Genomic DNA, 27427 nt, shown 5'->3' with positions numbered 1-27427 from the left:
AGGAAAATTCAGTTTCTCATTAAACACAGACACTCACCCCTACATATACATCTACACACAACTACATATATATGCAAAAATCACACAGCAATGTTCCCCTGCAGCCCTTTCCCACAAAAGCAGTACATACTTGGACTTATTGAGACTGGCCTCAGCTGCAGCTGCTTGGAGCAGCTGGGTTGATTTGCTGGCAGGGACCCCAAAGACTGCGCTGTGGGTCACGTCGCTGAGAATCCGCCTGTGCCCAGCACGCTGGGCCTTGGGGGATGATGGAGGAGTGAGAGATCCGAGTTTCTGCCCCTGGATGGTAGGAGGTGGGGTTGTCTGAACCTTTGGCTGTTGTCTTATGGGGGCTTGAATCTGCTAGGAAGAGAGACGAAAGCGTTAAAAAAAAAAAAAAAAAAAAGGGGGAAAGGAAAAACAAATAAGCAGACAAGTATAACAAAAAATGCCATGTGAGAGCTAACATATGGCTCAAATGGCTCAGTTTATCAAGAACACCCAGAAAGAAAAAAACTAGGCTTTGACAATCTGAGCTGCAGCCTTGAGACTGATACCAGCATGGTACTTACCTGGTACTTTTATAAATTTCAATCTTCATTGGCAATAATATACAGGGTAACCATATGTAACTCGACCCAGATCAAAGACTGCAGAAGCTATTTCTGGCTTTAAAGATCTAGAAAGTTTCCTAAAGGACCACTTTCTGCTTTAGGAACTCATTCAGAATGCCTCCAAAGGGCAGCCTTTAAGCATTCTACTGGCACAGTCACAAGCCAATGAAGGCACACCTCTAGCTAAAACACATTTGAGCTAAATGATTTCTGCTAAGAGATCCCTTTCTGACAGAGCTCAGACTACCAGTTAAATGAGACAGAATTTCACTGTGATTAATAAATGGCAGCACTTTTTTGCTTTTAACACTCTATTTCATTGATAGGATGGGTCTTAACAGGATTCTGTTTCTGTGGCAACCCCTGAGAAAATGTACAGTATTGGAGCAGTGGGATTATCCTGTTCCAATCTTCATTTTGGAAATGGCACCAAAGAACCATGTAGAGAATACAGTAAGAAAGAAGAAAAAAATGTAAAAGCCCTTGATGATGATTGATCTAATAATATGAGGCCTCTTGACATATAGGTCTTTTTCAGAAGGAAGGCAGGACACATTGTCACCACAGAAAGAGACACTGGTGGGAACATCCTTGTGGCCACATAGTGAGCCTTTAAGCATAAGTCTTGATCAACAAAGTTCTATGTCAAGAAAATGAACAAAAATTAATATTAAGAAGGCCACCTAACCCTTTTCTTAACTGTCAATCCAGAAATAAAGGAACTTAGAATATTAAATGCCTCAGGTATTGAACTATCCCTTCCCTCCAGTCCTTCATCTCAGATTGGAGCTGCCCCTCCATGCTGCAAATTGGTTCTCACATTCTGTGTCTTCAAAGGTAGGCCCTGGAGAGATTCAGGAAACTAGAGTGTCCAGCTACTTGGGTCAGGATGCTGACAGCCTGGGAGTTTCTGTACTTACATTGACTCAGACTTTAATTTTATTGAGGCAGGCTACATACATGTGAGAGTACACAACCACTCACCAGTTGAATGAATGACACAATATAAGGTTCTAATTCCGATCAAGTTAAAGTCAAAGGGTAAAGCAGCTGACTGCATCTCTGAGTGAGAAGCAAAGTGCTCTGTGAAGAAGACCAGAGTTCCAGCTCCACAACTTCCTCAGGGGTCCAGAAGTGCATCTGCAACAGCCAGCCTAAAGCCAGTACCCACAGGGGTGAGAAGGGCTTTAAGGACAGAACTAGATTTGCTTATTTCTTGGAGTTTAAGACATTCACTACACTGAAAAGCGTACTTAACTGTTGAGGCCCTTTATTTTGAAGAGTCCAGACTACCTGGAGAACATTTTCTCTTCCTTTTGCCTACTCTCTGTATGTAGCACACCGAAGAACAGACGCTTCCATCATGAGGACATCTTGTTTTATCACAGTTACCAATTCAAACTGGCTGCCACCCATTCAGCCACTCCCCACAACAACCCACAAAACTGTCAAGCAGTTTTATTTCCAATCAGAATCTCAGAATGAAGAGTCAAAAAAGACCTTAGAGAACACAGATTCCAACTCCCTCGTTTTAGAAGAGACCAGACCAAGGCCCCCTAAGGCTAAGTGCTTGCTCAAGGTCACAGGGTCAATTGAGGGCAGAATCCATGTCTCTTGACTATCGCCCAGGACTCTTTTCTGCACCATGATGCCTCCTCATCCAAAAATGGGATTGGGAAGGGGGAGGAGGGAGAAACAGACCACAGGGGGAGGAGAAGCAAGGTAGACTCAGATGTCTATCTTGCCAAAGATTTTTTAAAAAACAAAATATATAACTATAAAAGGTGTATAATAACATCAAGAAATGTAAGGATAGAGACTAGGGGAGAAAAACCACCCGGGCTTCCATTCCACTACTCTAATACAACTGTTCTTATCTTTCTGGTATCTTATATTTAAGTCTATTTCAAGTACATACTCGTCCCATAATCTCATCTCTCCTCTAACGCTACCTCATGAGAGTTTCCATACTACTGTACAGAATTTTATGACCATGATTTTTTAAAATTAATTAATTTATTTTTATTGAAATATAGTTGATTGTTTTTGTTTTCTTTTAATATTTATTTATTTATTTATTTTTGGCTGTGCCAGGTCTTAGTTGCGGCATGCAGGATTTTTCGTTGCGGTGCGTGGGCTCTTCGTTGCGGCGTGCAGGTTTCTCTCTAGTTGTAGTGTGCGGGCTTCTCTCTAGTTGTGGCGCGTGGGCTCCAGGGCACGTGGGCTCAGTAGTTGCGGCATGCAGGCTCTCTAGTTATGGCGTGTGGGCTCCAGAGCTCACGGGCTCTCTAGTTGTGGTGTGCGGGCTCAGTAGTTGCGGCACGCAGGGTTAGTTGCCCTGCGGCATGTGGGATCTTAGTTCCCCGACCAGGGATTGAACCCACGTCCCCTGCATTGGAAGGCGGATTGTTAGCCACTGGACCACCAGGGAAGTCCGTATAACCATGATTTTTAATGGCTGCACGGTTGAGTTGTTGGAACAAGTTAGGTTTCTTCCATGCTTATGGCTATTATTAAGACTGTAATAATCATCTGTGGGATATGGCCATCCTCCCTTTGCAGATTATCGCTGTGAGATGGCTGCAGGGTATACTTTATATTCATTTACTTGCTTCTCTAGGTAAGTCCTACAAAGGGTCATGGGAGAATGGGAAGGGTCAAAGCTGGGAGGTTCTCTGGCTCCTGGCTGAAGCACATTCTGTTCTCGTTCCTTCTCTGTGCCCTCAACCACCTACCCCTGAACAAAGTGCTCAAAGTATTTTTTCATTCAAGGAACATGGAGAAGGATCACAGTTCATTCCCAAGGAAGTGGATACTTCTGTCCAGGGTCAGCAGAGGGGGACCCCATAAGAAGTGTATAGTCAGTGGTAGATGGTCGCGCCCTCACCCTGAATGAGCATTGCTATTATCCTTGAACACAGACTAGGATTCTTCAGTTCATGCCCCAGCTCTGGTGCTATCAGTCTGTGTGTCTTGGGTGATCCCTTTCTAGCCTGGGCCTCAGTTTGTAATTCCATTAAATGAGGACTGGACAAAATAAGATTTCAACTAGCTACATGATACAATAATCTTTTAAAAACTCTTTTTCCATTAACAAGAGGAACTTTGTCGCTTGTTAAAAATACAGAGAGTAGCTGTCTACCACATGCCTGCAGGAAGACCAAGCTGTTCCAGAAACGAAGGTGTAAAGACACTGAACACACATTTAGCTGAGACTTAAAGAAGACAATCTATTTACGGCACTGCTTCCTTTTGAAGGGATGTAGGTTTTCTGGTTTAAGATGAGCGACAAAACTCTATTAGAAATCAATCCTCAGAAAGATAGTTTCTTACTTTTCCTTCGTTCTTCTAGTGGTTGGGCTTCCCTGGGAATAAGAGAGTAGCTGTGATACTCTGTCAGCTGGGTATGTAAAATGCCTTTTTCTATCATTATAAAATTTTCTATTACTGTCACTCTGTGAGTACTCATTAAAGGCACTCAAAGTATGATGTGCCTGAGGATGTACCTGTAGAGGTCAATCAGAAGAGCATGTAGAGGTCTTGATTCTATACTCAGCCAGTGTCTAGAAATGAACATGCCGAATTTCTAAACTGACAAGATGGCTCAAACAACAGTCAGATGCTCTGGTGCCCAGAGGGGGATCAGGCCACGGCAAATGGTCTCAGCAAGTGGGCCCTGGAAGGGTGCTGCATAGTAGACTTACTTAAGGTGGCCAGTAATATCATCCAAGACAAAGAATAAACACAAGACTGTCAGGACTCAGGGTACAGGCGGAGGCCTACACGAACCTCCCGAGACTGGGAAGGCCACAGTGGTCAAACTGCCCCCTGAAGAAGGGAAAGGGATTAGCTCTAACCCTACCTAGGGCTTTGACTGCTCGACACTGGCACTGACAGAGACAATGAACAGCTCTTTCTGCCAGCCTAATATTAGAGTGAGAAATAGGAAAGTTCATCGTCTATTAATCCCATACTCCTAATGTATGCCTCCCCCCTCCCTTCCCCTTCGGTAACCATAAGTTTGTTTTCTATGGCTGTGAGTCTATTCGTGTCTTGTAAACAAGTTCACTTGTCCATCAGCAACCTAGAATCATTTTTCTAAAGCCTTAAGCCTCTATAGTATACCTCATCCTTTTCCTGGATATATCGGGAAAAGGTCAAATATCTTAACCACCAGCGCGGGGAGCAGCCGTGCCATGCCAGCTGCTGCTGCCTCTCTCCCACCCTTTCCCTAGCCCTCACTGCGTGCTCCTCTTCTGGTTGATTCTCACCGCTGGCTCCTGGGCAGGGGCTGGCTGGGGGGCTGCGGCTGGCTGTGCCTGGGCCTGCTGTAGGGCTACCACTGCGGTCTTCTGCTGCAAGGCAGCCTGCTGAGTCAGCAGCTGTTGTTGTTGATGCAGGGTTGTGGCCAGCTGCTGCTGCTGGTAGAAGTTCTGTATCAGCTGCTGTTGAGAGCTTCCTTGGGCTACCACGGGGAACTGAGCGATCGCTGGTTGCTGGGTTGCAGGGTGCACTGCCTGAAACTGAGCAGGAGAAAGTGGCAAGGAATGAGGAGGTGAATAAAAGCCTGTCTCAGAACCATATTCCACAAAGGATGAATGTCTCAGTAAAAACTAAGACCGGTGCTGAAGCCTAAGGCAAGGGCAGGTAGGCGTCTTTTACCTTGGCCTGAAAACTCACGAGGGGAACCTCAGGGCATTACATAAATACAGCAGCACCTTACACTGCCAGGCTCTAGTCACCGCACTGTCTGCCTCCTGCAATGCAGACTGGCTTCCGAGGGGTTTCTGTGCCTGGCCTGAGGGAATCCATCTGACTGTACATCTTGTGACTCCACATGCTGGAGTGTAACAGAAGCTAATAAATGATCTGCTAATCACAGAAGTTATCCCTCTCATAAAGGGATTTGGAAGTAACCAGGATTAAGATTCTTCCCTACATGAACAGGATGAAGCAATGATGACACGAAAGAGAATAACCTAAATGTTAGCCCAGTTATTAAGTCCTCTCAAGCCTTTCTGAAAATCATTTCCCAATAGCTCTCTTTATTAAACTCCCATCTTTAAACATTCAAAATATTCAATATACTCTACCACTTAATGACATTTTATCTTATACTGGTAGCATGGTTTCACGTTATATTCTTTTATAAACTTCCTGAAGACAGGAATACTTCTCTACTCCTCACTGCTCAGGACTCTGTGTAAGGCACAAAAACACAGCTGAAGAAAGGGCCTACTGATGAACAAAGGTCAAGATCTTGTCTTTGAAATCCCAAATACTGTTACTTAGTTATGAAGCTAACTGGGAGGATATTGTTTGCCTACTGGGGCAAAGTTAAAGGGTTAGCAAAAAAAGCAGATGTCAATAAATAGCTGCCTACTTATAATAGCAAAATGCTAGAAACAACCAAATGTCTGTCAACAGGGGACTGATTGGAATAAACCATGCTATATATCCTTTAAAGGGAACACTCTCAAGTTGTAAATAGGAAGGAAGAATACCTCTACATTTGGGATGGAGGGAATAGAATTTTGCAGATTTAACTTTGAAATTATGTAAATGTTTTACATGTTCACAAAACAAAATTAAACCGAAATTTAAAAAGCAATAACTACACAGCAAAACAAAGCAAATAAACCTGCGTATCAAATTAATAGCCAAACTCCTAGAAAATAATGTGCTAAACATTCTAGGTGTAAGAATGGCAAAGAAATCTTAAACCGTTTTCGGTAATCATAGTGGTATTGTTATCTTGAAACTATAAATCAATTAAGAATTATGTTAATGTTGTTAGGAATCAAGATTTCCAGATGAGAAAGATACAAATATAAAATCCAAGAAGTTAAACAAAATACTATAATTACAAATCTGCTTTAGAAATATAAATTTGAATTCATGGTGTATATTCTATTAAAAAAAATATATATATATGTCCTAACTATTCACTGAAAAGGTCTAAAAATAATAACCAACCCATTAGCAAATGGGTATCCCTAGTAGCAAGACTGCTGTCTCTAAATACCATTTCCATTAAAGGGAAACAGCTCCTTAGAGAAATGGCTGATTCCAGGTCAAGGGCAGAATGATCCTGGAACAGCTTGTTACACCAAATAGCAAGGACACATTAAAGGCTACTGGAGTCACAGCCAAAGGACCCAGGAGCCAATCTGAAGAGACTGCCACTGGCCAAAACTGAGACAACTGGGACAAATTTTTTTAACAGCAATGTATGGAAACATATCAAATATATTAAGATGCATGAACTCATAATGATACTAAGAACAAAACAAAATCTTCATTGTTCACTTCTGGATGGTACTATGAACAAACTCATTATTCTGAAAACTGGTAGACACAGGGAAAGAGTCATGCATTATTTCTGCCTTTTCTGTACAAACAGTACCTCAGGGTAATCAAATACTTGCTGAAAAAGTTCTTTACAGGGGACTTTCCTGGTGGTCTAGTGGTTAAGACTCCGCGCTTCGAATGCAAGGGGCGCAAGTTCGACCCCAAGTTCTTTACAGAAAAATCCAGCCCCTAAATGAAGATGGAATGCTAGAATATCACCACTTTGCCACCCCTAATGAATTAATGGACTTAGGAAACAAACTGAAGGGGAATATTAAGTGACTGGATCAGATAGACAGCACCAAACCCACAGATTGATCTTAATATTAATAAAAGAGAGGACAACCAGACTTTATCCACAGTTTCGCTTTCTGCAGTTTCAGTTACCCGTGGTGAACAGTGATATGAAAATATTAAATGGAAAAGTCCAGAAATAAACAATTCGTAAGTTTTAAATCGCATGTTGTTCTGAGCAGCGTGATGAAGCCTTGCACTGTCCCATTTCATCCTGGCTGGGATCCCCAACCATCGACATCATCTGCTCCTGACATCCAACCATTGACACTGTCATGGCTCCATGATTCTGGATCCCAAGAAGCAGATGATCCTCCTTCCAACATATGGTTAGAAGGTCAGTAGTAGCCTAATGCTATGTCACAATGCTCACGTCATTCACCTTACTTCGTCTCATCAAGTACGCATTTTATCATCTCACATCATCACAAGAATATTTTGTGAGAGACACTACATTCACATAAGTTTTATTACAGTATATTGCTATAATTGATGTATTTTATTATTAGCTATTGTTGTTACTCTCTTACTGTGCCTAATTTATAAATTAAACTTTACCATAGGTATGTATGTATAGGAAAAAACATGGTATATATAGGGTCCGGTACTAGCTGTGGTTTCAGACATCCACTGGGGGTCTTGGAACGTATCCCCCGCAGACAAGGTGAGACTACTGTATGTCTTGAGATGTTGAGACTACTGTATGTCTCCTGATGTGATGCAACTGGAAGAACAAAGGACTATCAACCTGAATCAAATACTGAGAGGCCTCAAGAAACTACCCGTTTACACAGGGGGTGGTGGAACATATTAAGCACCACCACAGGGATGCAATCAACCAAATCCAGAATGTGGGAAATGCTACAGGACAAACGACCCAGTTTCTTAAAAAAAAAAAAAAAAAGTGGCAAAGGGGAAAGAAAGAGGAGGAAGGCACCTATGGATAAAAGGGGGACTTAAAAGATATACTGATCATTATAAAATGAATATATTCAGAGCAAAAAAATGTGCTTTGTATACAAAGCAATTTAAATTATGACACACCAGAAAGAGTTAAACACTACTGGATATTTGATGATAATAAGAAATAATTGTTTTTCTGCTTCAACTTGATGATGGTGTCATGTCAGAAAAAAAAAAAAATTCAAAAAAGAGTCCTTAAAAACCAGCTTCCTTGCTGAGGTTCCCTGGTGAGCTGCAGAAATCCCCATGGCCTGAGAAGAAGCGGGGGAGGGCTGCGAGTGGTGCAGTGAGGGCTCCACTGGGTCAGGTTTAGTGTCTGCCATCTGTGAGTACAACGCCGTGCCGGGTCATGGCTCTCTGTCTTCCCAAGGAAGACACCTGCACGTAGTGGACCTTCTCACAGGGATAACCCACATATGCCAAGCGAGGGTCAGATTCACCGCCTTACCTGCTGAGCCTGGGCCTGCTGCTGCTGCTGGTAGAATGTGCCCGCTGGCTGCTGTGCAGGAGGCGGTGCCGCCTGCTGCTGCTGCTGCTGCTGCTGCTGGAGGAAGAGCTGCTGCTGGTGCTGGGCTGTGGCCTGGGCCTGGGCGGGCAGACCCTGGGCCGGCGTGGAAGCCGGCTGCGGTGGGGTGGGCGGAGCCTGGGGCTGCTTGGGCTGAGGCTGCGGTAGGGGTTGGCTGGGTGGAGGCTGGGGTTTTGGTTGAGGAACGCTGGCTAAAAGGCCAGGCTGATTGCTGGATCCTGCAAGGAGAATAAACTCCATATAAGGGCTCAAAAATCTTCCAAACGAACACGGCTTTCTTTCTTGCCAAAGCAATAAAGAGGGGGTGATCAGTGGACAGATAATCCCAAGATCCATGGGCTTCTCACTGTCCTTGCACCTGGAAGGCCCTTCCTTCTTCTTGCCATACTACGTGCTTCATATTTTTCAAGACATGGCCCAATAACAGTGTTCAATGCTTGTCTCCTTCGAAAAGTCCTCCCTTGTTCACCATCCCATTTAGTCAATGACTCCTTTAGTCAGCACCCTGAGGATCTACATATTCAACTGGACTTTGATGCTACTGTACATAAACACAATCTTTGCATTTGTGGCACACTGCAGGACAAAAGCATTCTTTGATGGTTTACATGTATGTTACACAACCCCAGTCTGGATGCCTGATTGTAAGTAAATGACCACCAAATTCACCAAAAGCAGCTTCCTGGTAGGGGGAGTGAGGGCTGTGTTCAGTTACTTGATAATTTGGATCAATCCTCTTTACGAAAGGAAACTCAGTCCGCTCATTAGAAACGGAAAACCAAAACATGAAGAGGTGACAGATACTTCAAGAGACAGAGCATTAAAGAAATAATTCCTCTGGGTCCAAAAAGATTTTTTTTTTTTTTAATGCAAAGAGAAGTATATGAAATAGAGAGGGAGGCAGGGGACGAATGGACCACGCCATAAAATCAGGGCCAAGAGTAGAAAAAATAGAGACAACAGGCTTCAGTGGCCTTGGAGATCCACTGGAGAGTTCAATGAGAGGCCTTCCTTTTGGCCAGTCATTACCCGTACAACTTCAAAGGCAGCTCATCTCTAGTTCCTGGAGGAAAACCATTACTCTTTACGTGTCTCTAGATTCCATTCCAGGAAAAACCAGGCTTTCCAAGACTTCTCTACGGTCCAGGATGACAAAGAAGCGTACCAAGTTTCAAACCAATCTAGTTACTGACCTGTGGCCTGAGGTGGGGGCTGAACTGTGGCCCTCTTTCGAGGTGTCAGGGCTGGCTGGATGGGAAGGATTCCTGGGTTGGGCTGAGTCTGCCCAGCTTTAGGCCTCTGGCGGGGTGCAATTGAAGTCTCTGTGGTGGGAATGGGATCTGTCAGTCTAGAAAAAGAAAAGGGAAAAAAAAAGCTGCCTGTTAAAGGGTGAGAAAATGAAGAGGGGGTAGACAGAGTACATGATGGATAAGCTTTGACCTCCACATTCATCCAAACCTTCCAGATCCACTTAATCAACATTTCCCAAAGGGTATTCCACAGGATGTTACGTGTTACTAGATGTTATCAAAAAAAAAAGGTGGGCAAATAAGTTTTAACACACTGATCAAAATATCAAAATAGCAGATTCCTTTCTAGAAAAACTTTTCACGTGTGAACGTGCAAGGAAAACCTCAAAGAAAGCATTATATAGAATGCAATGTTTCTCAAACTTTTTTGATCTTGGGACCATTTTGCCTAATACTTCTTAGGATTTCCTAGAATATACTTTGATGATAATGCAAAGAGGCATTTAAAGCAGGTGGTTTTCAGATGTAGAGGGACTCAAACTTGATTAGAACTAGCTGTCAAAATGGTCTCTCTAGGGCTTCCCTGGTGGCGCAGTGGTTGAGAATCTGCCTGCCAATGCAGGGCACACGGGTTCGAGCCCTGGTATGGGAAGATCCCACATGCCGCGGAGCAACTGGGCCCGTGAGCCACGATTGCTGAGCCTGCGCGTCTGGAGTCTGTGCTCCACAACAAAAGAGGCCACGATGGTGAGAGGCCTGCGCACCGCAATGAAGAGTGGCCCCCGCTTGCCACAACTAGAGAAAGCCCTCGCACAGAAACGAAGACCCAACACAGCCAAAAATAAGTAAATAAATAAATTTAAAAAAAAAAAAAAAAAAAAAAAATGGTCTCTCTATAATAAGAAGCATCAAATGAGTTAATCCAATAACACAACTAGAAGGAATAAGTAACTAACTCAAGATAAAGGATTTGGGGAATGTGACAGGAACTCTATTTCCTCCAATACACATATTTGCTTTTTTTCATGGTAATAACAATTTTTAGCTGGACATAGGGTCACCCAGAGTAAAAATCACATTGCCCAGTCTCACTTGTAATCAGGTATGGCCATGTGTCTAAGTGCTGGCCTACGTGGGATATACACAGATTGTTATGTAGCAGTTTCTAGAAACCTTAAGAAACTCTGTGCATGCTCTTTGTCTCTCTTCTTCTTTGGCAATTCCTTGATCCTGCTGCTTGGAAGAGGGATGCTGCCATATCGGTCCATGAGGGCATGGCCACAACCATAGGGATGGTGGAGTGATGAGCTTAAAGCAGCCTGGGTACCTGAGGGCTTTGTGGAACAGAACTCCATATCAACCCTGGATTACTTGCCTCCAGATGTTGTTTACTTGAGACGAAAAAAAAAAAATCTATCTTATATAAGCCACTGTCATTTGCACTTTCTAGAACTCATAGTCACATCTAATCCAAATGAGTACAGAATGTAGTCTGCTTGCTCCTTGTGATGGTGCTACAGCCCAGGTGGTAGCGTCCCTTCATTTAGAGCAGTGCAGGCAGCTGGCTACCATCTAACTTAGATCAGAGTGGTTATCCTTTGAAAATACACTTTAGGGACTAATAGCTGAGGTGAAGGCCAAAATAAACAAGTTTCGTGAATATTTCCAAAATATATCTGGCACAGCCTCCATAAAATGCAAAATAGGAAGCAGAGCAGCTGGCCCCATGTCCTTCCTCATGACATGTCTCCAAAGCAAGCCATTCTGGACCCTGAGGCTTTTCACTGGCATCCTGCTCTCATGCTGGGTGGAAAACTGGTACTATAAAAGCTATCACATTGGAGAGGCTGTGTGACCTGGGGAAGGGAAGTGGGAAGGAAAACAGGACAGATGCTGGGAAAGAGGAGAAAGGGGTAAGAAAGATCAAGCCAAGGGTGAGGGAGGTAAACAGACTTCTGTAGGAAACCAAATGCCAAGAACTTCCACACTGGTCTCCTAAGGGTAACATTTTTAGAATCAATGGGATTTGGAGTCAAAGAAAACTTGAACTCTAGCTCCCCACTAACTAACTGTGATAATAGGCATGCCACTGAACCTCTTTTAGCCTGGGGTCCCTTATGTATAAAATGGAGACGATAATACCTACTTTATGAGGCAGATGTGAACATCAAATGTATCAATAACTGTAAAACCATTTTATAAACTGAAGTGTGCTCAAAATGTTAGTTTGTATGGACCTCAGTATGCTGTAAGAAAATACAGATCTTGAAGCCAGGAGATCTGGCTCTAAGTTGCCCTGTCTGTGTGATCCTGGGCAAACCAGTTAACGTGCAGAGTAGAAAGAGTGAGGATGCTGGAGTCTGGTTCCTCTGCTAATCACATACTGACTAACTACCCTGAGCAGCTGATTTATAATTCTGAGTCTCTGTTTCCTCATCTGTGAAGTGAGAACAGCAACAACCTCACAGATTTGTTTTTAAGGGGGGGAAAAAGGTCATCTTATTTATGTAAAGTACCGAGTATAGTATCTGGTATATGTGATGCCTCAATGAATAGTGGCTACTTTAAAAATAGAGTTTGAGGACAATTCCCTGGTGATCCAGTGGTTAGGACTCTGCACTTCCACAGAGGGCGAGGGTTCAATCCCTGGTCGGGGAACTAAGATCCCACAAGACGCGTGACAGGGCCAAAAAAAAAAAAAAGGGAGTTTGAAAGAAAAACCCACCTCTCAGGACTGGGGAGCAAATGTAATCACGCAAATGAAATCACTGCAAATTATATATAGGACAGCTTAGATCCAAATCTCTTGGCTGTAAGGTCTGTATATTCTTGCAGCATTATTGAGGTCCATAAAAACTAACAGTTTGGGCACCATAGAGTTTATATAAGTTTCACAGTCACAGGAGTGTTTGATGTTCACATCTGCCTCATGATGTAGGTATTATTTTCTCCATTTTACACAACACAGTACCACTCAAACGTCAGCAGGTATTATAATTTTTATAAATGTGTATGCTTTGTGGGAATGGATCTTTGCTTAGCCTCTATACATACCAAGTCTGGGCCTAGTACAAGATGGCCATAAGCCCAAGAGATTAAGCTAATTAAATCAGCTCCAAAAGCAATTCCTAGAGGTGAGCATGGCAGACTTACTAAGATATAAACAGACTGCAAAGTAACATCATGGACGTAGTTTGCTAAGTTTGTTAAAAACCAAAGTCTTATTACTTTAGAGCCACATCTGGAACAGACACACAACAGGCATTCTATAAATATTCAAGAATTTTCTAAAACAGAAGTTATTTTACTATTCTATTAAAATTCATATATTCCCATCTAGGGTGCTTTGTTGATACAGTTTGCACTAAGGCTTCCTTGCCATGGGAGTGTGGTAGAAAAGTAGGGTATAAACCACTCTGGGACTACCCTGAGAATTTGCCATTTGGAAGGCATGGCAGCCGTGAGGATGCGCCTTGCAGACCTTCGACTACCAGGGTGTAAAAGACCAAGTGGCCCAGCTACTGTGCTCCTGAAATCCACTGCCCTGTGTGCCCCGAGGCCACACTTCCCAGAGGCTGCTCTCAGCCATGATGTCCCAGCCACAAGGATATTAAGGCAGGCCCGTTCCTAAAAGACAGGACTCCTGGACAATGCTGCCTTCCTTACCTTGTGTGGCAGGCAGTCCAGGTCACTTGGAGCCAACATTCTCCTCCCTGCTCTGGGTGAGACTTCCGCGGTTTCTGATGGCTCTCCCAGCTTTCTCGGCACCCACTCTATTTTCTCGCACAGGGGCATTTCCCCAAATAAAACCCTAGCTTCTTGACCTGCTTCTTGACCTGCTACTTGGAAGAACCTCCGTTATCTAGAATGTGATTACCTAAGATCCATAGGCTCTTTTGCTGTTCATGGACTCAGTGCTTTGACCTGTACTTTCCTAATGTGGCTGGAGCCATAGAAAGTAAGATTTCCTGGAGATTAATGTGGTGGACTAGGCTATGCAAAGGCCAGGACACATGTTTAGCAATATTGTACTAGCAACACTTAAGGTCTGCTGTCACCGCACCTCTGAATGCCCTGCACCTATTCCCAAGCAAAGGGAGTAGCTGTGGGGTTCTCAATTCTCTTTCAGATGTAGATCACTGTATCTTACTATATTCCAACTTGCACTCCCAAAGAACAGTTTCTGCCTGGGGGAGACAGAGCTTCCTTTCCTGTTCTGTGCAGCCTCTGGCCATGGCAGCGTTAAGAATCAAGAACCATAGGGCGCCCTCCCCTGCTACTGCAGCAACTGGAGTAGGACACGTGCTCACTAAGGCATTTCTTACCTGGCCTTTGGCTGGGTCTTTTTTGCAGCTGCCTCACTGGCTTTCACTGGTTCAGGGAGCTTTGCAGGAATGGGAGAGTTCTACAGAATTGAAAGAAAATTTTAATAGGACCACAGATTTTTTAAATAATTGAGATGTAACTGACATACATTATATTAGTTTCAGGTGTACAATATAATTGATTTGATATTTGTAAATATTGCAAAATGATCACCACAATCAGTCTAGTTAACATCTATCACCATACGCAGTTACAGAATTTTTTTTCTTGTGATGAGAACTTTTAAGATCTACTCTCTCAGCAACCTTCAGATATGCAATACAGTATTACTAAGTAGAGTCACCATGCTGTACATTACATCCCCATGACTTATTTATTTTATACCTAGAGGTTTGTACCTTTTGACTCCCTTCTCCCATTTCGCCCACTTCCCAAAACTCACCCCACAGATTTCTTTGAAAAAGAATAACCAGCATGATTGGGCCAATGGAAATACACATTAGGGTCTTCCGGAGTGGCTTTCAGACCCTGATCTCTGGTCTGGGAAGGGAAGAAGTTAACCTAAGTATATCCCACTGGACTCAGCCCCAGTCAGGGAGGCAAAGGATCTGAGAAGGGGACAGAGCAGCCCGAGTACAGCACACTCCGCCCCTGTCATTCTCAACCTTCTGGGCCAGCCAAGAGCACTGGGGCTGGATCTCAGCTCCCTCCCCCTCCTACAGCACAGCTTAGAAGCGATGTTATGAAGGGAATGAAAAGAGGTCTGTAAGCTATACTTAAGCTCTCAGCTAGATCTTAGAGAAGTTGGTGCTGACTAGTGGGCCAAGCCAGGGTGCATCTAGCCTTCAGTGAGGACGCTGGGAGAAACCCACAGCCGCGGTGTGTGTGGTTGCTGAGCCAGCCCCTCTTCCCAGCACGTGAGGCACCGCTCAGCCCACAAGGCAGGCGGAGCTCCTCGGGCTTGGATCTGCACCATCCGTCCAACAGCGCCTCCTGTGGTTAGACAGCCACGAGACAACGGCTGACCACCACTGAGCAAGTGCCAAACGGCTTGAGACTGGTGAAGCTTACTTTTTAAAAAACGAGTTACCAACCTGAATGCTTCCGATCCTATTTCACGTTATTTAACTTCATGAATGGGAAAGTGGGACAGCAAAAGGGATCACGTTGTGTTAGGTTATTGCACAGAATCCTTCGTTTTAATCTGGGAAACCCGAACCACGGAACACTAATAATGAAAGTGGCTTTTAGGAGGCACCTCCATTTCCTTCATGTTTTCAGGTGTGGGGGGGTAGATTTCAGCTAGAAAATTTCTCCTAGCTTCTCTCCCACCCTCCAAGCATTCCTCTCCCAAGGGAAAGGGGGAACTTACTCGACTGATAAGACTGGGAGAGAAAAGTGAGCCGGTCTGGTTGCCCTCGCCCCCCCCTCTATGGACGAGCCTGTCCCTCAGGAACCAGTCATGTGCAGCTAATGTTAGGGAGCCTGACTGGTCAAGCCACATTCCCTGACTCAGTCTTATTAGTAATAAAGCCAATGTGCCGAGCTCCATCTGAACGATTCCCACATCTGATTCCAAATGTGCGAGTGAAAGAGAAGGGTTATTTATCAGCACCCTCGAGCTCCAGTAGTGACATCAGAAGTTCATTACTGGAGAAACTAGTAAGACAATGTGCGATTAGAAATTTTTTACTACAGCATCCATTAGTAAAATATTCAAGAAAGTTGAATCATACTATGACATGAAAAATATGCCAAGACTACAAGAAGGGTGTTTGCAAGCACCGTACTCTGAAAACTGTCTGTAGAGTTTAGGATGACTACGTGTAGAAAACATTCTGATGGCCTGACATATGTGGGGAGGGTAGAAGAAAAGGAGTGTGAGTTCCAGACTGGCCAGCAACAGAAGCAAAATCAAGAAAGGTCTGCTACAGCGAAGGAGGAAAGGGACAAGGGGCTTATGCTCCACTAGGCACAGGGGCAAGTCCAGGGCCGTGCCTTAGGGAAGCGGCCTGCCCAACCTCCTCTCAGTAAATACAACAGGCACGTTGGCTCTCAGGGAACTAGGACAGCTGACAAGGTAAAGTTGGTCAATCTTTACCCAAAGTGTTCAACTCAGTCCCCAGGGTGTTTGTGTGTGTGTGTGTGTGTGTGTAAAATTGCCTCAGTTTTATAATTAAATTCTATGGGAAAATTGGATTCCCTTTATAGCAACTCCTTCATAGTTAGCTTTGTTTGAATGCCCCCTACTAGATAAAGCAAGGGACACCTTATTCATTTAAACAGCTGATTAATACCCCAGGAACGCTAAATGACAATTCAATCATGTTTACTTCCCCTAAAAAGCACCTTTCACATACCTGTACATTTGGAATTGGGCATTCTTTCTTGAGTAGTTTAAATGAGAAGTAGGAGACCTGGTAAATATCTGGCCTTTTGTCAGGGTCTGGTTCCAACATATACCCTAAGATAAACATATATGAACTTATTTAATAATACCCAAAGAGTTATTACATTAGCTAAGAAGCATAATTTCTCTATTACCATAATTGTCTTTTAAAAATTTTTATTTCTCATAAAAGTCAGACAGTACAATTAGCCCTTTTCCTCCCCTCTCAGAAAGGGAAGCTCTAACTTTCCTAAAATTTTAAATATCTCCAAGAAAATAACAAAGTTTTTGAATTGTAACAAAGATACTTTAAGTTCACATTCTGTGCCCTGCACAACAGGGACTCAAGTTCTCAGTGTGGAACTTAACACATTCATCTTCTGGTACCTAGGAAGTTCTGGCCTCCTTCTTTCATACTATCAGCTAGACAAATGATTATTCTTGATAATTATAACCCAAACTCAAATTTCATGAATTTACTTATTATTCTTTTCTTGGAGGTACTAGCTGGTTTCCAATCTAAAAGAAACGAATGACAAGATAACAAATACATCTCTACTTTTACTGTGATCTATAGATCATGTGTCTGTTTCCAGGTCCTTTAAGCTTCTGCTCCTTCTGAAGCTGGAAAAATCCCCAGGGGAAAAAATCTTTGAGAAGACACACAAACACATACACATACACATATACATGTAAACAGCAATGTAAGGCAATTTATTGCTTAAGCAATCAAATGAATGGTTCGGACCCTAAGTTGAGAAAAGACTGATGAGGCTGAAGCCTTATGAAGGCCTTTACAGAAGAGGCAGGAGCTGAGCTGGTCCTTGAAGGCAGGAAAAAATTTAGTCAGTCAGGGCAAAAGCAGAGAAAAAGACATTCCACGTAAGAAAACAGTCTGAGCAAAGACGGACTTGGAGAAAGGCAACAGAATGCTTTGTTGCAAGGAATAGAGGAGCCAAGAGGACAGGGCAGAGGTCTCCTTGTCAGAGAATAAAGGGAAATAAGGTGGGGAGGATGAAACCAGAATATATGGGACCATTGGCAAGCCATGAGCTTTACTGAATAGGGACATGACAGGGTGGTATTTTATAAGATTACTCTCATAGTGAGGGTGTCCTGGACAGACTGAGGCCAGTCCACCAGTACAGGCATGAGCCGACAGGGTCGGTATATATTATGGTGACAGTGATGAGAACAGAGAGAATGTCAAGAAAACAGGAGAAACTTCAAAGAAAGCATTAATGCTGCTTAGGAAATGACTGACTCTATTCTGTCTTGCTAGCCAGATCCAAAGACAACTTTAAATTTCAGTCATCTGGGCTTGAATGGCGACACCACTGATAGAAACTGAAAAGAGGAGAGGGGAACCTTGAACTGGGAGTGAAAGGGGGATGTGTGTGTGTGTGTGTGCGGGGGGATAACAAGAAATGCATTTTCAGACCTGTGAGTTAGGGTGACAGTGGACTCTTCCAACAGTTTGTAAAGTGAAACAGATCAGAGTTTAGGAAAGATGCCACATTACACACATTCATAAACAGCTGTTTTTCGTAATATGAATTTGCTGCACAAAAGTAAAAAAAAAAAAAATTTTTTTTTTTAGCAAAAAATCCTACCATTCTAGCAATAAATTTGGCAATTTTCCCATATTTCCTTGCAATCTCATTTACATAGCTGCAATTTTAGTACAGATATCAATATAATGCTTTACCTTTGAAAACATCCAACAACCATTAAACACCATATTCCATTCCTTTAAATACTGCCCCCGCTTTTGTATTAATAAACGGAAGAGGCGGATTGATAAAACTGGTGTAAACTAGTATAATGGAATGGGTAGTCACTTAAAAGCTACTACTATGTTAACTTGGGTACGTTACCTATACTTTCTGAGGCTCCGTTTCCTCATTTGTATAATAGGGATAATTATATTTACTATATAGCAGTGGTCCCTAGCCTTTTTGGCACCAGGGACCGGTTTCATGGAAGACAACTTTTCCATGGACGGGGGGCGGGGTGCAGGGAATGGTTCAGGCTGTAATGCGAGCGACGGAGAGCGGCAGATGAAGCTTCGCTCGCTTGCCCGCCGCTCACCTGCTGTGTGGCCGGGTTCCTAAGAGGCCATGGACCGGTACCGGTCCGCGGCCCAGGGGGTTGGGGACCCCTGCTATATAGGGTTTTAAGAATTAAATGAGGTACAAGTAGGCCTTCAACAAATGTCAGATGCTCCGCGCCACATTTGCTTCTTCTATTTTCTCCAAGTGTATCCCCACCTAGGACCCAAAGTGCGTTACTCAGGATTTACAATCTGTGATTGTTAAAATGTGGATACTAAACATCTTGACCAAAGTAAAAAGATAATAAAAATCTCTGTTTCTTTAGCATTCCAATACAGGGGTTTGAGCAGAGATTACTTATTCTGCCATCTGGTTAATGAACATTAGTACATATGCCTACTATGATGATACAAAAGAGTGGGGACTCTTAAAAACATTTTAAAGCATTGAGTTTAAATGCTTTTTATCAAAATCCAGTGATTAATCTAAATGAGAGGAAAAAACCTAGTTCCATAGAGTTATACAGTCTTAATTACGTATTCACTTCAGCCAACGCATTGCAATCATTGTAATTTGAGTTGCTTCCAGTTTTGCAAAGATGAATTTCTTATCGCTTGATATGAGTCAGCTGGACTCCTTTGGTACCACAGCTTTCATACAGACCGCAAGAGAACAGAGCAGTACTGTAATGCTCAAAGCCCAGTTAAGATTTCTGCTCGGGTGGCCAGCCCAGGTGTGAAACCAAGTTTAGATTTCTGGCAAAAAGACGCACCGCTCTAACTAGACACCATAGGACCACGGTCTTTGAGTGACCAACAATTATCAACTGATTTCTTTATTTTTGCATCCCACTCATCACTCCTGGGATCTAATCCCTTTATCCTCCGATCCATTCCTAGAGATTAGAAATAAAAATGTGAAACTAGAAACTTGAAATACTTACTAATTAGGCAATGCATATCTTGGGAATATCGAGAGTTATCAGGAATTGTGAAGTTTCCATCACAAATTGCCACTTGACTCTCTCCAAATGGCAAAGTGAAGTAGCATAATTTATACAACAAACATCCAAGAGCCTAAAAAAATAAAAAAAGCAGATTGCTACTAGTGATTTATTTATCATAACTGCAAATGGGTCTGCTGAGAGATACTGGCACCATCCACATTTACAGCAGATCTAAACACTCTGTACAATTAACCCGTTAGAAACTTGAATTTAGAACCCAACATCACGATTTATCTGCTAAGTTATATTATTTCTATCCTCATTACCAAATTGTGCTGCAGTAAAGAACAAGTATTCAGCTGGTTTTGCTCTTAAGAACTAGTAACACATATGTGAAAACCACCTAAATAATGGGCAGGTCACCTGAATAACTTTCACAGAGGTCTAAAGTAATTTCCTTTGACATGCTTCAAGAAGCAGTGGCTCATCACCTTGAGTCAAGAATAACCCTGAGGGATAAGTAGACAATGATATGGTACAGTGGCCACTCTTGCTATGGCACTGTCTGCATTAAACTTGGGAGTTTACGGCCAAGACTGCTGACATCTGAGACGTGGATAGGTTAGTTGACACCTACCCAAATGTCTGCCTTCGTAGTGATGATTTTGCCACTGTACAGGTTGACCATTTCTGGTGCTCGATAGGACAGCGTTGTGTATCTACAATCAAGAGATTCATTTTTTGTTAAATATGTCAATGCTATAATTAAAAACCAGGGGTAGCAGAACTACTTTAAAAAAAAATATATATATATATACACATATATATTAGGAGAGTCTAGTTCCCTGGGAGCATCCTGGAGAAGACAGTATGGAATATTAGTGCAGGTGAAATGAAGAGCTGCCCTTGGCACACACCCACGGCCCTCTAGCTGCAGTCCTTCCAATCTAAGAGCAGGTGGGGACGCAGACACTAAGGCATTAAATAAACTCTAAAAGCAACTTTTCTTGCTCCTCACATAACAAAATCTTCTCCTGTAAATCCTTCTTGTCTGATAGTATATTTGGCTGATTTGTTTTTTTAAAATAGTAATCCCTTTAGACGTGGCTCGACACAGAGATGTAACACTGGCTGGAACACTCAGGAGGAGAAAGTGGGCCCTGGCTAGGCTGGGAGGTGGACGGATCTTTGCTGCCAGCATAAGGCTGAAACAACAGTTTTCCTCTTATCTCTGGCTCAAGAAAAGAGAAGGATAAGCTCATCTTCAAAGTGAGAGTCTTAGTGTTACCAAGCCTGTGACTGGCGCTGCTTGAGTCTCTAGAGCCCAGAGGGCTCTGCGGTTTAGGTCCCCATCAGGGCCTTGGACCGTAAGTCTTCATGCCCCAGGCTTGGTTGCCAGGGGTGAAGCAGGAAAGGAGAGAGAGGATCAGGATATGTGTGCACTCTAGACTGCTGATTTATGAGCAGTAATAGTGAGTGCTGGTGCTTGTGAAAAATCCAACACTCTGGACAACAGGGGAAAATGGGTCAGGTTCTTACTGGAATCACAAATCTAAAGACGCTTTTTTTCTTGTGGAAGTCAGTGATTCACTATCTGTAGAGACTTTAACAGCCCTACGCACCATTAATTCCACTAGACTGCAGGTGAGCTCCTTATGAGCAGGAAGGGATACACAGCCATTTAGGTTTCAGTAAAAAGCACAACCGACTGACTGGTAATGTCACAGCTGTTGTGCTCCCACTTAAAAACATCACAGTACTTCTAAGGTGTGTGCACCTTTTTAAGGGCTATGTGATGTAAATCAAAAGATCTATGTATAATGACCACAGGACCATTGATAAAGTGCTGTAAGATTCCTTCATTTTACTCCACTGCTCAATGGTCATGAACCCCCTCCCCATCCTCCACTTAAAATCCAACAACCCAACTGCCAACATGATGATCTGAGACGAGGGGCAACTGACAAGCACCATTGTCTTCTCACCCTGACCTTCTCAATCATAAGCTGAAGGTAAAACTGCTGATCTGATAGTGGATAAAATTCCAAGAAAGGAGGAAAAGCTTACTTCTTAATCTCATCTTCTACTGCATTGACTCCTTCAGTTTGTGGATTCTGGAATTTGTTGGTAGCACTTCCAAAGTCACACAGGACGTAGTGGCCTCGGTCATGCAAGAGAATATTCTCAACCTGAAAAACATCGCCCAGCCGCCCATTCCAAGATATCGTTTAGTAATGTGTTTGAAAATTTGGTTTGCATACACATAAATAAAATACTTTATTTCTGATAATCTCATTAATGTGCATAGGAAAGTTATTCTCCTCTAAGTATGTCAACAGGGGTCATTCAAAGTGGAACAAAAAAAGGTTCACAGCAATAGGGTAAAAAAAGGAAATTCCACATTGGAGAAGCAAGAGTCCCATTTTCCCAGATTTCTAGTCACATTTCTCAGCTCTGCAGACATAGTCCTTATACTTTTAAGCCTCTGTATCTTTATTCCTGCCTTTCTTTCAGTCTAAGATGCTTCTGATGATCACCAACTCCTTACCTAGCTATCAAAATCCCATTCATCTTTCAAACTCCAGTTCTAATGCCACCTCTTCTTTGAAGCTTTCCTCAGGCCCCCACTCAGACAAATATCACTCCTTCCCTACGTTCCTTCAGTACTCTGTTCTTCCTGATGTCAATGATTTCATTTGGGCCTTATAAACACATATATCAATTTCTTTACTACAATAGGTTAGGATTTTCCGAATTAATAAATATTTGCTATAGTTTGGTTACTTCTCAAAGTGATTAAAGGCCTGTGGGCAAATGCACAGTTCTCCTGTTAAAGTACCATCCTTATATTTTTATAGAGGAATTCTTTGGGCAGTGAGTTAGGAGTTCTGGGTAGGAGGGAGCTTCTGAAGACCAGAACCTAGTGAAATCCTTGGTATCAAAGGACACTGTCAAAGAAATAACAACTCCAAAACAGTGGGCACTACTGTACTGAAGATGTATTAATTTTTGGTATAGGTGAATTGAGCTGACTGGTATGCCGGAGGACAGACCTGGCTATGCGTGGGCAGTAAAATGGCAGCCAAAAAATCTTGTTAGGTCAGTAAGTCTGTAGTCTCCATTGTCTTTTGTCTTCAGCCTTCCAAAGACTGATCACCTTTGGAAAACAAAGGTAAGAGTAGACTATAAGCTCCTTAAGGACAAGCACAGATATTTGTAGTCTTCTCTACCAATGCCTAACATAGTGCTTAGAAGAGAAAACGTTGGTTAAATGGAATAAACTAAAAAAGAGAAATGCATACAACACCCTGTGTGTGTGTGTGTGTGTGTGTGTGCGTGCGTGTGTGTGTGTGTCAGTCTGTCAGAAATAAGATAGGAGCCACCAAATACCCAGGCCCCTACTATTACTACTAGTTCTTTAAAAAATATCTTGTCAATTATGATGTCTCTTGTTTCTACACTTTCTTTTAATTCTTCTAAAATTATATATTATAAAAATGTTTATTTTATAGTCTGTACCCACTAAATCCAATACCTAAAGTTTTTGCTGCAAACTGACTCTGTAGTTTATTGTTTCTTATTCCTACTGAGTGTCACCCATGGTATTGTTGTGAGGGGTTTTGTCGTTGTTGTTAACTCATGTTCCTTGGAATTCATCTGTGGGAAGCCTTGGAGGCCTGAGTTTAAAGTCTATTATTCTTCCAGAGATAATTCACTTACACACCTGGGGCACTAATAACCTATAATCACTTTAATTTACAATTTTGACCTTGGGATTTTTAGCCACACAGGCAGTGTGAACTATGACCATAAACTTGCGTGGATATGCTCTTGTGAATAAGAATTCTTAGGGAAGACTTGTTCCCCAAAGACAAGGCTGAGTCAGGCAAATATTTCCACCATCTACAGCTTTTTATAATGCTCATGAGTTTAATCTATGTACACCAAGTGAAACAGTCAAGCTATCCTGAATGTATACTCACTTTAGGAATCTAAAATAATTCCAACAAGGCAACACTAATATTTCCAATCGAATTTAGAGGTTATAAAAAGAACTGCTACCATTTACTGAGCTTTTACTAATACAAGTACTACTGTCTCAGCACTTTACATGGATTATCTCATTCAATCCTCATAGTAACAATATAATAATAATCCCTGTTATACAGACAGAGAAAGTGAGGCTCACGGTGATTAAGGAAGGAAGTGAACCTAGGCAATCCAGCTCTAGAGAAGGACAGGGAATTGTCTTTCTGCCAGGGCAGGAAGCAGGTTAGAAGCAGAACAATTACTTCAAGCCCCCCATCCCCATCCTCCTACCCTGGTAGGGATGACTACACTCACCCAATGTACTGGATACAAGCTTAAGGCCAGGGGTATCTTAGTTCTTTATGTTCAGAAATGTCCCTATAATAGGAACCTAGTCAATGAGGAACCAAATGTCTAAATACTAGTCAGGCTGATTTGCTCAATGTCTCCTAAGCATTCCCCATGTTGACTAGTTTGTCTTTTTATTCAATTGCTCCCTCCATTAGTCAACTCCTAGCCATTCTTCAAGGCCTTGCTCAAGCCATAACTCCTCAGTAAAACTTTCCATGGCCACCCTACAAAAATCTACAGAACTTATTACCACTGCTAGGAAGGGCTGACAAAGACCTTCTGTCCAAACCAAGCCATGCCCACTGGTTACTTACCCTCTAGTCTATGGCTGTTTTTAAGCTCCAACAGCAGAGTCAAGCAGTTGAAACAGAGCCTATATAGCTGACAAGCCTAAAATATTTATTCTTTGGCCCTTTGCAGAGAAGTCTGCCAGCCTCTGGTCTGTAATTATATTATGCCCATGTGTCCCCTACAATACCTGGCCAGTATTTCACACACATACGGGACCCCTAAATCCCTTATTCAGTATCTTTCAGCAACAATCTTCCTTGCTGGCCTCATACATCCTACAGGGCGCCTGTGAAACCGTGCTCCTCCTGTTGTATGTGTGCAGTCCCTTCCTGAATCAGATTCTCTCCTTCTAGTGTTGTAATGTACAATCTAGAAAACTGAAAAGCGAATTCATATCAAAACACAAACAAGGTAGTTCTAGGGACCAAAATCACTGTTGGGGAAGGGGGGAAAACTAAGTAGACAAAGGACAGAATAAAAGATGATGCACGTCGGGGTTTTTGGTTTTGTTCCCCCCCGCCCCCACCTTAAACACTAGGTTTGTATTTCTGGTTAGTTCCTGACTGACAGAACTCAGGAATTATACTATATCTAACCTGGTCCCCAGTTGGCCTCCCTCCCTCCCACAAAGATAACATTGTACAAAACTATATTTACAGGAAAACCAGTTAAAAATTAAGGGTGTGTACAAAAATAGACAAGAGAGCCAGAGATATCAATGTAGGGGAAGCCTGAGCAATATCAAAGAACTATCAATGCAGAGAAGAACCATAATCCCTGCTTTGGTTACCGTGCAAGTCTATTGGGAGGATCAGCTGAGATTACGAGGGTGAGATCCCTTGGCAGCAGCCACTTTAGCAGTAGCTGCAAGCTCCGCCCTCTCTCCATCCGTCCCTGTGTAACACCAGTGAAGACCTCCGAGCTCCAGCTGGCTGCCGCCTGCATCTTCGCCAGCACCATCATCAACAAAACACTTAACACAGAGCATGACATGTGGCAACCACACTGCACCTGGGGTTCAGAAGACCTCAGGGACTATTTTAGATGTCTGGCCTTGGACCAACGTCTTTGGGCTTGTTTCTCATCTGTAAAGTAAAGCTGATAAATAATTCTATCACTGTTCTTATGAAGCAAGTAAGAGAATGAACTGTAAATCTCCCTATACACATGTTAGATAGGTATTGTTATCATTCCTTTATTAAAGAAATACACTTGAACTCCTGCTACCTCCTATTACGTGCCAAGTACTTTTCTTGGTGCTGGGAATAAGGCTGTGAACAAATCAAAGTTCATCCTCTTGCGGAGCTTACAGGGGTTTTTTTTTTTTGGCCACATTGCATGGCATGCGGGATCAAACCTGTGCCCCTGCAGTGGAAGCATGGAATCTTAACCACTGGACCGCCAGGAGGTCCCTTATTTTATTTTATTTTTTAATTTTGGCCATGCTGCAGGGCTTGCGGGATCTTAGTTTGCTGACCAGGGATCGAACCCGTGTCCCCTGCAGTGGAAGCACAGAGTCTTAACCACTGGACCACCTGGGAAGTCCCTCTCATGGAGCTTAGAGTCCAGTTGATGATTTAAAAAAATAATAATAATAAGTATAACTGCCCAGTAGTGATAAATATTGTGAAAAAACCCCAGCAGATTAAATGTATGTAAAGTAAAGAAGGATGCTACTATAAACAGCACAGTCACCCTGATGAGGGGAGCAGCCATGGACCACGTGGGGGACAAGCATTCCCAGTAGAGAGCGGCCAGCATAAAGGCGCAGAGGTGGGAGCACACATGAGGTGTCTGAGGCACAGAGGCAGGCCTATGTGGCTGGGGCAGCACCATCCTGGGCACCGGAAAACTGAAAACATGGGACCGGACATATTATGGGTTAGCACTGTTATGAATGAGGAGACGAGATAATGCTGGGCCTTGGAGGAAGTGCAGGACTTAGATAAGTGGAACTAGGAAGAGGAAGGCACAGGGGCAGGATGATATAAACAACAATGGTATCAGCAACTAACAGAGCTTAATATAGGCTCAACCCTGCCCCACGTACACTTCTACCTACTGTATTTAACGAAATTTTTACACAGCCTCGCTGTCCCTCTTAACACATGAGAGAACGGAGTCCAGTTACCTAACATGCCTCAGGTCACAAGGCTGCGAGGGCGGGATTCGGGCTCAGGCTGCCACACCGCTGGGACTTCACCCTCCCCCGCTGCACTGATGTGAGAGAAAGGAAACAATGAGGGCAGGTACCATCGTCCACCTGTGAGATGACCAGGGCCGAGAGGGATTCAAAGAGCTTAGGAAGGTCGAGGACCAACTGGATCTTCATACACCAGCTTCTGGAAGCTTCAGAGAATCTGCACGGTGACTTCGTTTTTGGCCAAGTCCTTCAGGAAGTCAGCCTGATGCTGGTTACCATCACTTTCAACCGCCCACCTTTCAGCTCATTGAGAGTTTAACATTGCTGACCTTATTCCCAACCTGTCAGCCTAAGAGCGTTATTAAAGTTGTCACTCCCAAATTCTGCTCACAGCTTGAGCTAAGAGGTCTGGAAAGCCACCTCCTCCTGACCTCTTCATCTTGACAATATTCCAAGCAGATACGGCATCCAGGCATTTCAGCCACAGAGTTTAATTTTTTACCACTGGAAATTGTGGAGGATCAGATGCATGCAGGTTTTCCAACCTGTGACTCCAAAAATAGGACAAGAATCTTCATCCTATTGTACTTCATGAGATCTACACCTCTTTTCTGACAACTGAGGAGACATTCAGAACTTTTTCAATCTAGAATGTACTTATTAAGTCTTAACCCTTTCTTCCCCTTTCTTAAATGTTAGGACAAACATCATGGTAAAATACAGCAAAACCAAACAAACAGAAACCAAACTGAGAGTAAATAACCTTGGCCTTTGTTCTGGTTTGATCACTGAATTCGCTGTGCAGGTCACGGCCTTTCTGGGCAGAAGCTTCGCCGTTGGTAAAAAGAAAGGGCTGGCTTACGTGACTGTCCCAGGTCTGCGACCCCCCATGATCTGCAG

At 43.0% G+C, this 27427-nt stretch overlaps 1 protein-coding gene across 19 annotated transcripts in view; it reads right to left on the bottom strand.

Annotated features, from left to right (window-relative positions):
• AAK1 (AP2 associated kinase 1) overlaps nt 1–27427 on the bottom strand; it is a 169065-nt gene that overhangs the window by 49901 nt on the left and 91737 nt on the right. For 14 of the 19 annotated variants that reach the window (XM_082425986.1, XM_082425989.1, XM_082425988.1 and 11 more), the window contains exons 6-14: nt 21781–21902; nt 20351–20432; nt 19711–19843; nt 16685–16788; nt 14324–14403; nt 9942–10096; nt 8671–8966; nt 4886–5137; nt 131–363 (exon numbers count right to left, since the gene is read on the bottom strand). In XM_082425986.1, coding sequence (XP_082282112.1) covers nt 131–363; nt 4886–5137; nt 8671–8966; nt 9942–10096; nt 14324–14403; nt 16685–16788; nt 19711–19843; nt 20351–20432; nt 21781–21902 — 1457 coding nt within the window. The remainder of the gene's footprint in view (nt 1–130; nt 364–4885; nt 5138–8670; nt 8967–9941; nt 10097–14323; nt 14404–16684; nt 16789–19710; nt 19844–20350; nt 20433–21780; nt 21903–27427) is intronic. The other 5 variants (XM_082425975.1, XM_082425983.1, XM_082425979.1 and 2 more) reach the window with 2 other exon arrangements.

The sequence above is a fragment of the Balaenoptera physalus genome, assembly GCF_965194825.1.
Source record: "Balaenoptera physalus genome assembly, chromosome: 15".
Taxonomy (NCBI): Eukaryota; Metazoa; Chordata; class Mammalia; order Artiodactyla; family Balaenopteridae; genus Balaenoptera; species Balaenoptera physalus.
Note: the sequence above shows the minus strand (reverse complement) of the source record. Positions and strands in the feature narration are given on the sequence as shown.